Here is a 16,348-nt window from a genome sequence, read left to right on the forward strand (position 1 = left end):
GACAGGTAAATCCTGCCCCCCCCCCCCCCCCCCCCCCCCAGCTAAACAGACACAGGGGTGCACAGATCAGTTGTCCGCGTGCCCAGGACAACCAAAATATGTTGTCAAACATTTGCCTGATGGGCAACCAAGAAAACCATAAAACAAAACTTCACAACACTCGGACAGTCGCGGGCAATTCAAAAGTACCGGCACTGACAACTTGACTGACAGGCGATATAAATATCCACCCTAATGCTGCCATCCACTCAGCATCCACCGTGCATGATTTTGGCAGGAGGTGTTTGAAAAAGCCATATGCCTGATATTTCGTCCCCAAACTCGCTACAAAATATTTGCTATTCACCCTAAAAACCTTGTTGACACATCCCAATACTGACGACTTGTTCTTACTGAGTGAAATATTTCTTAAATGTTGTCATTATTAACTTTACTTCATAACGAGTTATGCATTTTGTAAAACATGTTTTTTATGTTTTACGTTCTTATTATTTTATGAATTAAATTGTATTTTTTAAAAATGGTTTAGTAATATCGTCAATATAAAATATGTATTTGGTGGCGAAATAATCCGGATAGGGACAAACTAGGGGTCGATTTGACTTGAGACAAAATTTTTGGTCTCACTGAAAATTCGGATCACATGTACACTGTTTTACAGAGTATTCCAGCGCTTTCTCACTCTAAGGAGCCGTTCAACAATTAAGCAATTTCTGCAGCGTTTTGCGTTATTGGAATTGTACATGTTATTGAATGGTTGGGGTTGTTTGTTAAGAATTATGTATCTTTTTAAAAACAATATCTTGTAATACAGGGTTAGATCTTAACAGAAGTCCGGTAGTCTGAGACAACCTGAAAATTAACAGGACTACCTGAAGCTGCAAACACGTAGTTCGTTGGACTAACTGGAATTTTAACATTTATTTAGCACAGATGTAACATTTTGTGGATCTATGCTGACCTATTTCAAACGGCAGAAATGGGCTTGTTCAGAAAACAGTTATATTGAGTATAATTAACGCATTCGGTCTAAAATGAACATGCGCGAGTTATACATTTTGTAGTCGATGCAGTCTTCCGCCAAAATACAATCATCTTGAATTCGGAACATAACCGCCGGATTCCTCACACATTTTCATAGAATGGTAGTTTAATTTACCAACGTCACGTCAGAATGAAAACAGCGAAATTGACCATTCTCAGTAAAACAATAATAATATATCGATTGGCAGTTGTCGCAGGTTTTCGTAAAACGGTACACGCATCATCAAGAGTTAAATTTAGGCAAGGTGCATGTGCCGATAGAAATGTCGATACGGAAATTACCGATACGGTGCATATTAATTTCCACTGAGTTACAAAAATGTCATTCTCCCCCTCCCCATTTTAACACAAAAGTGCTTGTATTGTTCAATCAACTATTCATCTCAGGTTACATCATTTAATATTTATTATGTTCAATCTATTATCTGACATTAAACAAATGTTTTGATTGAAACAATTATAATAGTTCTACATATATCTACAGTCAGTTTATTAATAATGGATCACAATGAATAAGAGATTGTTCGAGGTAAAACAAATAGTTTTAAAATATGGACCACCTGAAATTTCAAAGGACTATCTGAAATGAAAGCCAGGTAGTCCTGTTAACACCCTGAAAATAATGGTGAAGATCTAACCCTGTAATATGACTCGTGTTTAATTTGTTCGATCTCTTACAGAGAGGTTAAGCAGTCGTTAAAAATTTCCACTGAATAATATTGACTAATATACGTCACAATCTTTGGGAATGGATGATGCAACCGTTGAAACGAGTATTACATAATTTTAGAGTTGTTCGCGCCCTTTTTTGGAGGGGGTGAAGTGTATGTGTGCGCATGTTTTCCCCAGCATTACACAATGTTGTGATAAGGAGGCGATATAAAAGCCAGATTTGTGTCTGTCAGGTAATTGTTGAACTACCCCTTCACAAATTGATTAGTAATAATAATAATAAAAACATTTTAAATTTCAGTTTCATTTTAATGACAGTTCAAAATTATATTCATAAACCTTTTATGAAATATGTGGGCAACCAAGAGATGATGTTGGGCAACCAAACTTCAGCTACTGGTTGCCCACCGGGTAACCATCACAATTTCACATTTGTGCCCCTGAGACACCTGGATGGTATTGTTGCAATAATTTATTATGCATCGATCGCACTCAACTAATATTGTATTAATTATTGTTTCCAACTTTTTTTTTTTACTTTTCTTTTTAGCGATGATTAATAAATCAATGTGCTCTAGTGGTGTTCTTAAACAAAACAAAGTTCTTTTTTTTCAGATTTCTTTTCCTTAAGATGGACGAAACCATTTTGTTTTTTCTGTGCATCTATTGGTGGTCCGTTTATGGTAATAATACAGCTGTAGCACTAGCAAATCCATATTATGCTTGTGTAGTTAAATTAGCATATATTAAACAGGGTCGAAAATTGGCAACCTTTATTGGCTAAGGTCGACTAAGAATTTTACAAAGGTCTGTTGGACGACCATAGTTTTAGAGTCTAGTGAGTATGGTACTAGTTAAAAAAAACCCAAAACACTGCTACAGATCTGGCAGCAGAAGACATGGACCAAATATTTCTGTTTCTGTAAAGCTTTATTTCATGTTTTATATATATATATTTTTAATGATTTGTCTATTTTATATTTATATCTGTTCTATGGCTTTTATAGAGACAGAACGTAGTCTATGTTAAAAGCGGGTGGCTGCGCGGACTGTATGGTCGTGGTTGATTTTCTCACTTGTTATTGCGCAGCCACCCGCTCTTAACACCCACTTTCGATCTACAGAAGACATAGAACATGTTTTATATTTTGACAGCGCTAAAATAATGAATAAAGATAATACTCATGAATAAAAACATATTAATGTATTAAGTTTTAAACCCATACCATCTCAAATAACATTTTAGTGTGGGTAAAAGTTCAGTGTAAATTAAAACAAAAATTTACAAATTATCATCAATTATGTTAATATTAACTAAAAACAATTCTGATACAGGTTTTAAGGCAATTGATGGAACATCCAAGGTAATCTGAATGGCAAAACTGTAATTCATGATCAGGACCGTATCTCGATCATGTGCACAAAGCAGAATTGAAAAGGCATTTGGCAAAATAGTGGATGCTTCTAGTGCCTCATCTATAGGAGAACAGCCACTCCCGAGGAAATCATTTACTGGGGATTTCATCCCTCTTGCATCCCCACAAAGATTTCTCATTCCAGCCAGTGCTCCACAACTGGTGTATCCAAGACTGTGGTATATCCTCTCTGTGGGATGGTGCATATAAAAATTCCTTAGCTGCTAATCGAAAAGAGTAGCCCATGAAATGGCGACAGCAGGTTTCCTCTCTCAATATCTGTGTAGTACTTAACCATATTATGTCTGATGCTATATATGTTGAGTGTGTTGTTAAATCAAACGTTTCCTTTCCCTGCAAAGTTTATTCCATCCCTCTTGCATTGCCACAAAGAGGACTGGCACTCCCAGACTAGTTTGTACTGCATTATATTTTACTTTAGAGACAATGCAAATCAAGCAGCATACCGTGGCTATTCTAGCATTTTATTTTCAACACTGTATTGAAAATGAGATTTAATATGTATAATTGAATGGCACTTTGTAAACAAACATTTTTATTTATACTCCAAGGATTTCTTAATCAATTTCTGTTGAGGGAAACAGACTATATTCAACAAAAAACATTCTAGTTTTGATTTTGGCTGTGCAGTTAAATTTCAATGTGATAATTGGAGGGCTAGTTGAATTTGAGAAGGGCCAGTGAGCTTTTTCATCAACTGGCCCTGCTGGCGACTAAATATCATAAATGCCCACCTTATGTTTTCAAAATAAAGAAACATACTGATGTTTTTGGTCATAATTATTCATAGGACTAGAGTTTAATATTTGAAATAACGTTTTGTGTTATTTCCATGGAAACATGCCCAAAAATCCAAAATACACATTTATATGTTTTTTGGTACATTTTTGATAATCTTCAGACTCGTGCAAAGCACACCCAAGTGGGAGTTGACAGATATGACACACACATTTATTGAAACTTTGTTCATCATAACATTGAAAAATTGTTATTTGAATAAAAAATTTAGTTAATTTTTGAACAAAATTAGCTTGCTTATAACATTTTAAAATTGGTACCCTACATTTATCTAAAGTCAAACAATACCAAGCCTCGTTACAGCCAAAAAACAAACAAATTAAGCCTCTGAATATTGCTAGATTGATTGCACCCAAATCTTAATTATTGTGTAACCTAGTTTTTGTTCTTGAATTAACTTTCATACTTCTTTTTAATGGATATAAGTTACACAGTCTAAAGGAAGTTGGTTACCTATATCTTTATGTGTTCTGCAAACTTTCAATTAGCTATTATAAGTTTAGTTGTTAATTAAATGTCTCCGTTTGTTGGAAACGAGTTACAATAGCAGCATACTGAGGACAATTTCTGTAACCATTTATTTCATATTCCTAACAAACCTGGATCTACACAAAAACACAACACACTTCAGTTTCTGTAACCATTTATTTCACATTCCTAAGAAGCCTGGATCTACACAAAAAAACAACACGCTTCAGTTTCTGTTATTCTGTATCTACACATTTATTCTTTTTATTTCATATTCCTAACAAGCCTGTACACGAAACACAACATGCTTCAGTTTCATATTCACAAAATTTCATATTCCTAACAAGCCTGGATCTACACAAAAAAACAACACGCTTCAGTTTCTGTAACCATTTATTTCATATTCCTAACAAGCCTGTATCTACACAAAAACACAACACACTTCATATTCTGTAACCATTTATTTCATATTCCTAACAAGCCTGAATCTACACGAAACACAACATGCTTCAGTTTTTGTAACAGTTTATTTCATATTCCTAACAAGCCTGTATCTACACACAACATGCTACATTTTCTGTAACAAATTATTTCATATTCCTAACAAGCCTGGATCTACACAAAAAACAACACGCTTCAGTTTCTGTAACCATTTATTTCATATTCCTAACAAGGCTGTATCTACACAAAAACACAACATGCTTCATTTTCTGTAACAATTTATTTCATATTCCTAACAAGCCTGGATCTACACAAAACACAACAGGCTTCAGTTTCTGTAACCATTTATTTCATATTCCTAACAAGGCTGTATCTACACAAAGAACACAACATGCTACATTTTCTGTAACAATTTATTTCATATTCCTAACAAGCCTGGAACTACACGCTTCAGTTTGTGTAACAGTTTATTTCATATTCCTAACAAGGCTGTATCTACACAAAGAACACAACATGCTACATTTTCTGTAACCATTTATTTCATATTCCTAACAAGCCTGGATCAACACGAAACACAACAGGCTTCAATTTCTGTAACCATTTATTTCATATTCCTAACAAGCCTGGATCTACACAAAAACACAACATGCTACAGTTTCTGTAATAGTTTATTTCATATTCCTAACAAGCCTGGATCTACACAAAAACACAACACGCTTCAGTTTCTGTACCAGTTTATTTCATATTCCTAACAAGCCTGGATCTACACAAAAACACAACACGCTTCAGTTTCTGTAACAATTTATTTCATATTCCTAACAAGCCTGGATCTACACAAAAACACAACACGCTTCAGTTTCTGTACCAATTTATTTCATATTCCTAACAAGCCTGGATCTACACAAAAACAAGACGCTTCCTAAAGAAAATATTTAAATATAAATGTAAATGTAATGTATGTATAAACTACAAATGTACCAGGCAGGTGGTCTTAAACAACTCTGTTTCATAGTATCATAACGATGTGGACAGTGATGAATACATCTTATCAAAAGGGTATTTAAAACATTTCTTTTTAAGTATATTAAGACTTGCAGACCTTTTGACATCAGTGGGCAAGCTGTTCCATAAAGCATTTCCAGAATTTACTGAAGACTTCTTGAAGTGTTCCATTTTTGGTTTTGGTGCTAAAAGTTTTCCCTGTTTGTGGAGTGCAAGCCATATATATATATAGTTTGATTGTGTTTTACTGAAAATATTTTCTGGATATGGAGTAGCAAGAGATTTGTAAACAATACCTTTTTGGTATTCAACCTTTGTGTCGATTGTTAGCCATTTTAAGTGTTCAAAGAGAGGATTTTAAGGGCCATCTACATGTCAGTAATGCATACAGCTCTTTTTTATTATTTTGAGATTCTATTTTGATCTTGGAACAGCAATCTCCGTGGGTGGTCCCGTTGTGCTATTTCTTGTTCCAACCAATGCACCACCACTGGTATACCAAAGGCCGTGGTATGTGCTATCATGTCTATGGAATGGTGTATATAAAAGATCCCTTAATTGCTACTAATGGAAACATTTAGCGGGTTTTCTCTGTAAGACTGTATGTCGAAATACCAAACGTTTGATTAATAAACCAATATACTCTAGCAACCTTTTTCCTTGGAACAGTTTCTCCATTTTGTTAGGGTGTATTCAAGTACAGGCTGAACATAAGCATTAAAATAAAGTAATCTTGCATTAAGTGGCAGATACTGTTTAATTCTTAACAGTAACATAATGTTTGAGTAACTGTAAGCTATATGCAGGCTCACACTGGAACACATTTTTGTTTAGAGGTATATATAGAGAAAATGTCCTTGAAAGTTATTAAAATGTGGTTAATTTAACAACTGTTATATTAGCCAAAGACTAAATGTTTTAGCCACTTTGTATAAAAATTAGCAGTTGACTGTTTTGGCAATGTACATGGTGAGCTAGTAAGGACTTTAAACAATTTGTGCTTTCCAGAAAAGAAAATGGCCAACATTCACTCCTAGTAGCTTTTACTATGTTTTAATATTTTTAATTCCTGTTTGTTTGATGTTTTCAATGATGCAAAATAATTGATCATGTTAACGATGTAGCACTTTTTAAAACAAAATGGCTTTTGTGTTTTCAATGGTGTTTTGTTTGTTAATGATACATGTATAACGCCATTTTCAAAACAAATTTAATTTCTTTTGTGTCTTCATTGGTGTTTTATTTGTTAATGATGTGTAGTGCCTTTTTAAAACAAAATGTCTTTTGGTTTTCCATTGATGTTTTATTTGTTAATGATACATGTGTGTGTATATATATATATATATATATATATATATATAATATATATAATATTGTGCCTTTTTAAAACAAATTTTTTATTTTGGGGTTGGTAGATGACTGAGTGCTAGTTTTGTTTTCATTTACCATTGGTGGAAAGATCCATTAATGTTTTTGTTTTTTTTTACTTTTCAGATCCTTCACTGTGTCAAACAATGGGTGACTGTAAAGTTACCCCAGAATCCCATACTTACTCGTCACACGTCAATAAACTCACTGAACTGGATAAGGGAATTGATTCTAAGTCATTCTATGATGGGGCTTTACATAACTCATGGATGGACTTGCATCCCCACCTTGTCGTTAATTTTGGTGCCACTAAGAAACCTATTGTAGGACTAGCATTGAAGGGACCACCAACTGCCCACAAGAAGTATGGATTCCCATCTTTCCAAGTTTATCAATATGTTGATAATGGTGACTTTTATGATGCTATCAGAGAAAATTATGGAAGTGATAGAATCGTTAAGGTAAACATTTTATTTATTGCATGACTAATATTATTGTGTGTGTATGTGTTATATTTGTGTGCATGTGTATGTGATGTTATATTTGTGTGTGTGTGTGTGTGTGTGATGTTATATTGGTGTGTGTGTGTGTGATGTTGGTGTGTGATGTTACATTGGTGTGTGTGTGTGTGTGATATATTGGTGTGTGTGTGATGTTATATTGGCATGTGATGTTATATTGGTTTGTGTGTGATGTTATATTGGTTTGTGTGTGATGTTGTATTGGCACGTGTGTTATATTGGTTTGTGTGCGATGTTATATTGGTGTGTATGTGATGTTATATTGGTGTGTGTGTGTGATGTTATATTGGTGTGTGTGTGATGTTACATTGGTGTGATGTTATATTGGTGTGTGTGTGATGTTATATTGGTGAGTGTGTGTTAAGACAGAAGACAGAACAACTGTTCTAATCACTTGACATATTTGGAGCCAAATAAGTTATTTTTTTCCAGGCGGGTATTGCCGACATGATAAAAAATAAAATAAATGTTTTTATTGCTTAAATAAATTGTAACGTTTCTTGTATATATCAAAAAGACAGAAAAAAAGAGACTGGTATTGGACATAATAAAAAAAACTGGTATTGTATATAATAACCCAGTTTTTAGTAAAAACAATTGTATTCACCGAAGCCGAATGGGCAGACAGGGGACAACATTTAAAACATTTAGGTAACCCGAAGTCAGTTCAAGTGAGTTTTACTTAGGTAACCTTTTGTTCAGTTACGTGAATATAGTTCTCACGGTAACCGATGAATTAAGCCTACCTAATCCTAAAACACTCTGGTAATTTTTACTTTCAATACTGATATATAGTACTTTTAAAATTTTACAGAATGTAATTGTTCACCACGTAACCGACTTTTAAAAAGTGCTTTACCTATCGTTTATTCCGTTAAATGGTAAAGTTGATTCTGTCAGTTGATATCTTCTTTTATTGGCCTTGAAGCTTGATTGCTCAGCACGGGAATCCCGTTACGCGTAAGCGCCTTCCTGGCGGATTAGCGGTCCCAGTAGATGTGGTAAAATTACCGAACACCAATTGTGAGCAAATGACTGGTCCATTGTTAGGTATTATAATGTCCTGTCTACATATAGGAACACGTTTGGTATTTAAACATAAGATTTATTCATGTTGAAAATATAACGTAAAGATGGAGGCATCGCTACTTGGGCGGATGTTTCTTTTCTTCCTCTACACATGCGTGTCTCATAGTACCGGGACAGACCACAATGTTCACTATAAGTTCGAAAACACTACAGGTATTTAGGAAGTGTTTTACCTATCATAGCAGTGTTTCTGCCAGAAAGAAATTTTTGGGTATGGTGCTATGAAATTGATTATATTTACAATATGTTGACAGGCAGTATGGGGGACCTCCCCTAGAAAGAAAATGGGTTAGGTTATGGGTCAGGGTTAGGGTTAGGGTTAAGAAAATCATACAGTAATGATAAAGAGGCATTAACCTTTAGACTACTGGATTAATTTTTAACAAAAACCACATTGAGTGGGTACAAGTTTATAATTTTTACTCGCATATATATACACTTAAATGTTTCATAAATACATGAAATAAAGTTCATATATGAATCGGTAAGTATTATTTTCGTGTCTTTTTTTGTAATTTTTATTATTTTAGATCGGCTAATGGTGATTAAAATTAGGCAAAAAATCTAAAAAGTTGCGTTTACTTACGGGCATTTGTGGCCAACTGTCCAGTATTTATGTCCATTATTCCCGATAACAGTGGTTTTCTGACCAGAATTTTTTTTAAAACCCGAACTACAATTCATATTGCAATATTTGGTAATTTTCGTTGTTGGTAGAACAATCAAATTTATTATCAAATTAGCTGTTACAATCAGCTATTGATCCCTGAAAATTACTGCGACGTGCCGCCATTGTTGTCAAGCGAAAATACTTGCCGAAAACCACTTTTTGAACTCAAAATTTCAAGGTATTTTCAATTGAAAAAATCAAAACAAAAACCACCATTTTGAAAAAAAATATTTTTTCTTTAATTATATTTCCGTTTCCGGTGAGTGTCGTGTGTAAAACGGCGGGAAATATGAATTGGGGAATGCACTGTATACAGTGTACAGTATATCGACTGACGTGACGTCGGGCGAGATATCTCGCCTGCAGTAGTCAGAAGGTTAATTTTGTCAAAAGGTCAACTTAAAAAAATAATTGTGCAAAACCCTGCATAGTGATTAGGTATGCTTGATATACTGGTACACAAGTTGTTTGCAAGAGGTAATCGACTGCCACCCTCGTACTTGTAGTAATTGTTTTTTTTAAAGCACTTCAAATCAAGGCGTAGCGGCAATTGATTTAAGGCGCTTCCATGCTATCAAAGCGCTTAATTTACAGATCAAGGCGTGTCAGAATGCTACGCCAAACGGCCCTGGGGAATCCCCTGATGTTATATTGGCATGTGTGGTGTTATATTGATGTCTGTGGTGTTATATTGACGTGTCTGTGATGTTATATTTACGTGTGTGGTGTTATATTGATGAGTTGTTATATTGACATGTGTTATGTTATACATGTATTGACGTGTCTGAGGTGTTATATTGACGTGTTGTGTTATATTGACGTGTCTGTGGTGTTATATTGACGTGTTGTGTTATATTGACGTGTCTGATATTATATTGGCGTGTGTGATGTTATATTGACGTGTCTGTGATGTTATATTCACGTGTCTGTGATGTTATATTGGCATGTGTGATGTTATATTCACGTGTCTGTGATGTTATATTGACGTGTCTGTGATGTTATATTGGCATGTGTGATGTTATATTGGCGTGTGTGATGTTATATTGACGTGTCTGTGATGTTATATTGGCATGTGTGATGTTATATTGACGTGTCTGTGATGTTAAATTGGCGTGTGTGATGTTATATTTTACGTGTCTGTGATGTTATATTTTACGTGTCTGTGATGTTATATTGGCGTGTGATGTTATATTGGCGTGTCTGTGATGTTAAATTGGTGTGTGATGTTATATTGACGTGTGTGTGATGTACATTATATTTTATGTGTCTGTGATGTTATATTGGCATGTGTGATATTATATTGACGTGTCTGTGATGTTATATTGACATGTCTGTGATGTTATATTGGCATGTGATGTTATATTGACGTGTCTGTGATGTTATATTGACATGTCTGATGTTATATTGGCATGTGTGATGTTATATTCACGTGTCTGTGATGTTATATTCACGTGTCTGTGATGTTATATTGGCATGTGTGATGTTATATTGACGTGTCTGTGATGTTAAATTGGCGTGTGTGATGTTATATTTTACGTGTCTGTGATGTTATATTTTACGTGTCTGTGATGTTATATTGGCGTGTGATGTTATATTGGCGTGTCTGTGATGTTAAATTGGTGTGTGATGTTATATTGACGTGTGTGTGATGTACATTATATTTTATGTGTCTGTGATGTTATATTGGCATGTGTGATATTATATTGACGTGTCTGTGATGTTATATTGACATGTCTGTGATGTTATATTGGCATGTGATGTTATATTGACGTGTCTGTGATGTTATATTGACATGTCTGATGTTATATTGGCGTGTGTGATGATGTTATATTGAAGTGTGTGTGATGTTATATTTTATGTGTCTGTGATGTTATATTGGCGTGTCTGATGTTATATTGACGTGTCTGTGATGTTATATTGACGTGTCTGTGATGTTATATTGGCGTGTCTGTGATGTTATATTGGCATGTCTGTGATGTTATATTGACATGTCTGTGATGTTATATTGGCATGTGTGATGTTATATTCAACCCCTGCAATTAAGAAAATTTGCACGGCAATTTTTCCATTAACATGTTTGCATGCAACTCTGGATTATAAGTAAACTTGAATGATGAGTTTGTTATTTGATTTGTTTGCCAATATGCTGTAAGATTTATGTATACCAGTGGCGGTATTTGTTGATTAAAAGTGACATAACAATTAACTTGCGAATGACATGTGAATGTTAAAAAACAATGGGGTTGCAAGGAGATGCCAATTTATCTTGTATAGTCAGTCCGCAGCAGGGTTGAAAATTAACATGAAAACCGTGGTCGCTAGCTGGGCCAGTTGAAGAAAAATCTTACTGGCCTCTCTCAAATTCAACTAGTCCTTCAATTATCACATTGAAATTTAACTGCACAGCCAAAAGACAAATTAGAATGTTATTTGTTGAATAATAACCATGTTCTCACCATATATATTCTGTTTGCTTACTTTACTTCAAGAGTATTTCCGTGCATTTATGCCAGTGTAATATTCTATACTTGTATTAAAGAGATTGAACTATCCTCAGTTTGTAGGCATTTCAAACCATTTTTGACAAATAAAATATCAATGCATTATTAAAGTTAAAATTTACTCATATTTTCTTGCTTAGAAAATGATTATCTCTATAACCCATGCATTTCTGAAAATTTCATTCTAATGTTATGTATCTCAATATCAACTTTTGTCTAAAATACTAATTTTTGTTCCCAACAGCCAAACAAAATTTTAAAACATTTCGAACCAAAGGTCATTCGAAAAGAATTTATTCGTATAATGCTTTAACATGTAAAACATGTTAAGGTAAGACAATGTTTTAAAAGACCTGAAAAAACAGGATGTGAATTTATTTGTTGATGGAATAATTAAGCCCATGCATGGATATATATATATATCAGGGATCTATATTCATTTTATTATGGATGTCCATTATATTTGCACCATTAAACAGTCTTCACCATGAGCAAAATCAAGGTGAGCTGAAGATCACTCTCCTGAAATGGTGCTAGGCGAGCAATCACTCTCCTCAATAAATGTATATATACTATTTACTAAATAATGCCGGGAGGTATTACACGTCACCATACTCGTACTGTTGATGTAGTGTGTGACGCTAGCTTTACAAATCCCCCATTCCCAGTCTGGAGCTCAAAGCGGTAAGACGTGTTTGTTTCACTTGTGCACACTGCACATGCGTTCGTGCGCTCGACTTGGGAGTCCTTCATTTCATTAGCGAAATGAAGTTTTCTACTGGGATGTATGCGGCCATTGCTACTGACTGAATGCTGAAACGCTTCTCGTTTCAACAGCCTGCACCACCAGGTTGGATTCTTTTTTAGCGAGATTCCTTGCCAAAACGTCATTTCTCCAGCTGACTATGTTGACTTGTTTTTTCGTGACTCGTATGATGGCCATTCTGCAGAACGCCAAGGTTGTTCGCGTTTAGTCTCTACATGTCCGAGCCTGTCCTAGCAGCACTGGAAGATTGACCGCCCCACTCTAAGAAGAAATAGGAAGTGGGGTCGGCCCCTACTACTCTTTTCTTGACTTTACTTTGCTTTATACTGATACCATCTCGTATCCTCCGGAGTCGGGCCCGTCCGCAGCACTGTATCAACCCATGACAACTGGACTATACCCTAGTCTGATACTCTCTCGTTCAGATGGATCTGGCTTCTCAAGATCTATAATTTCAGCACAGCACTACACCTTCAACATCTAATGATTGTGAATCTAGGGGTTGTCTTGACGGGATGGAACCCATCTTGTCCCTATAAGCTGTTCACCCAAACGTGGACACATAGATCGGACTTTAAACTTTTAGATCCGCGTTCAAAATTTGATGTCGAAATTACTTTCTTTTTTAATATTATTAAATAGTCCGATCCTCTCTTCTTTCTCTTATTTATTTTTGGACTGTCCTTCTAAAATGCTCCAAATTATATAAATATTCGGCTGAGCAGTCAATTCTTTTTATTTTTGGCTTGTAACTTTTTATTTATTTAAAAAAAAATTCTATTAACTTTTTTACTAATTGCTATTTTAAAAATTCTTCCCATTTTCAACTCTACCCTCCCCTCTCCCCCCTCCCGAGTCAGGCCACCGATGTTATCGGAGGTCGGACTCTGGATGTGCGTGTATATGAGCAAGTTAAAGTAGTTACCTACCTACCTACAAATCCCCGTGACGTTTGGGTGTTTTAAAACACTATTTTGCACATAATTTGCACCAAACAAAATTGATGTAACTTCTACCACTTTTCTCTGTGATTTTGTAACCAAAATTGTCAGTCATCGGCCATGCTTTAAATATTTTTAATTCCAAGGAATTACCTTTTCCCACCATTGGTCCTCCTTGAAAAAACACACACACAGTCGAATCGTTCCATTTCCACTCATTCGGAACACTGGTCGATATCGGACTGTTGTAATGTCTCATTCGGAATATCTCGTCCCATCACGATTTCTCTGGTATCAGCCAAGATGTTCCGAGTTGTGATTCTGTTGAGGAGTTCCTAATGAGTTTCCGTGACAATTCGTAAACACACAAACGGTGCAAACAAAGAGTTTCAAATAAAAACATCAGTTCAAGATTGTTACTATGCAAATAAACACAACAGTTCACGATAGTTACTGCACATATTTATTTGTGAGATAGTTTTTTGTCTGATTTGTGAGATAGTTTTTTGTGTCAAAATCATAGAGAAAAGGAGCTAGAAGTTTAAAAAAAAATAATTAAAAGTTTATTATCAGGGTTCGCACAGGTGCTTGAAGTGCTTAAAAGTACTTAAATTTTGTTAATGTATTTTCAAGGCCTTGAAAACCTTGCAAAATCGTATTTTTGTGAAAAAGTCTTTGAAAAGTCCTTGAATTTTATTTTCTTCTCCTGAAAAAATAGGAAACATGTCTTTCCTAGCTTTAGTGCCAAAAATTGAATCGCTTCCGTAGGTTTATTTACGCATCAATCCAAAACTTCTTTGTCATTCCCACCAAATATGTGCTTCGGCTGTCCACAGAAATTAAATATTCACAAATACTGCTCTCTGATTGGGTCAAAGTATTTGCGCATGCGGACATGTGGTCGTTATGCATCATCGGAAGATGCCATTGTTTGATTGTTAAATTGACCATGAAAATGCTTTCAACATGCCAGGCAAGTGTAAATTTAACGATACCTGGTTGCAAATCGAGGACTACAAGGACTGGTATTTGTGTGTGCCCGATGATGGACACAAAGCACGATGCAGACTATGCTCTAAAGCATTCAGTGTAGCAAGCGAGGCAGCGTTACGAAGTCTGTTTGTTTGTAGGTTGAATAAATGATCAGGTGTGTACTTTTGTTTCTCATGCTAGTTTAACATATTTTATGATGTGCATTAGTATTTTGCAACCGGCCTCGGTGGCGTCGTGGTTAGGCCATCGGTCTACAGGCTGGTAGGTACTGAGTTTGGATCTCAGTCGAGGCATGGGATTTTTAATCCAGATACCGACTCCAAACCCTGAGTGAGTTCTCCGCAAGGCTCAATGAGTAGGTGTTAACCACTTGCACCGACCATTGATCCATAACTGGTTCAATAAAGGCCATGGTTTGTGCCATCCTGCCTGTGGGAAGCGCAAATAAAAGGTCCCTTGCTGCCTGTCGTAGAAGAGTAGCCTATGTGGCAACAGCGGGTTTCTTGTAAAAAACAGTGTCAGAATGACGACATGTTTGACGTCCAATAGCCGATGATAAGATAAAAAATTAATGTGCTTAAGTGGCGTTGTTAAATAAAACAAACTTTTTGTGACTGGGGTTTACTGGTGAGCGATAATAGGCGAACAACCATAGCGCTCTTGGGAAATGATGTCACAAATTAGTTCAGCGACGCCTGCGCCCAAGGTGCGGACAAGCCAAGCTTGATATGTATACAGTGATGTCTGGTAAACCGGCGCACCTAAGCATTAAAATATTGTTTTTAGAATTATACTGGAGGGCAAAGCTGTAAAATTGGTTTGTATGAAATAAGTAGTGCATCATCTGTAATACACTGTTAGTATCTGTGACATGTGTGTAAAGAAACATTTAAATATCAATAAATGTACTTACCCCCATGTATTCAAAAGGACTTCGTGCTAAATTAAGGCTTGAAGCTGTGTATAAGTATATGTGCAATGACAGTCTACTTTTAATTACTAGGTAAAAACGAGTAAAACACTCGCCCATGGCAACTAAATACATTCCCTGGCATCTGAAAAATAAAATCACATTCTCCAGTTGTCGACTGTCCAATAATTTTACTTTAATCTGTAAACAAAACTGGACATCGGAAAGCAATTTATCTTCCATGAAACGTCTTTTCTGTCAGTAGTGTGTTTGAAAAATAAAAGTTTGAGAAAAGTTAATTGGACTGAATAACGATTATCCAGTATTCAAGAGTAAACACAATGACGTTACGGTAAGTAATACTTTGTTATGTTATCTCCCTTAACTTGAATTTCAAGCGTTTGGAAATAATTCGGCCTCAGTTCAGTTGTGGACCAAGTTGGTCCTGTCCCATTTAGAGCCATGTTTTGTTTATGTATTAAAATAAGATCATTGTTGAGTCACTGTGTGTCTTTACTTGTCTGTTTGAAACATAAATGATGTGATAATATAATAAACTATTTAAATATATTTCAAGTTGCATTAACAGAATAAAATGGGGTTATAGTATTTTCTCTGTTAAATAATCCAAAGGAAAAATGTACACTATTAGGCCTATTGGTATGCAACTTTGGAGCAAAAATGACAACCCATGATACCCAAGTGATAATAAACAGTGTCCATTACCA

The 16,348-nt window shown here is 35.3% G+C and overlaps 1 protein-coding gene across 1 annotated transcript in view; it reads left to right on the plus strand.

The window, feature by feature from the left end:
* The first annotated feature begins 7,336 nt into the window (after nucleotides 1-7,336).
* LOC121383901 overlaps nucleotides 7,337-16,348 on the plus strand; it is a 167,786-nt gene continuing 158,774 nt past the window's right edge. Inside the window, exon 1 of the mRNA XM_041513999.1 lies at nucleotides 7,337-7,690. Coding sequence (XP_041369933.1) covers nucleotides 7,376-7,690 — 315 coding nt within the window. The 5' untranslated portion in view covers nucleotides 7,337-7,375. The remainder of the gene's footprint in view (nucleotides 7,691-16,348) is intronic.

The sequence above is a fragment of the Gigantopelta aegis genome, chromosome 10, assembly GCF_016097555.1.
Source record: "Gigantopelta aegis isolate Gae_Host chromosome 10, Gae_host_genome, whole genome shotgun sequence".
Lineage (NCBI taxonomy): Eukaryota > Metazoa > Mollusca > Gastropoda > Neomphalida > Peltospiridae > Gigantopelta > Gigantopelta aegis.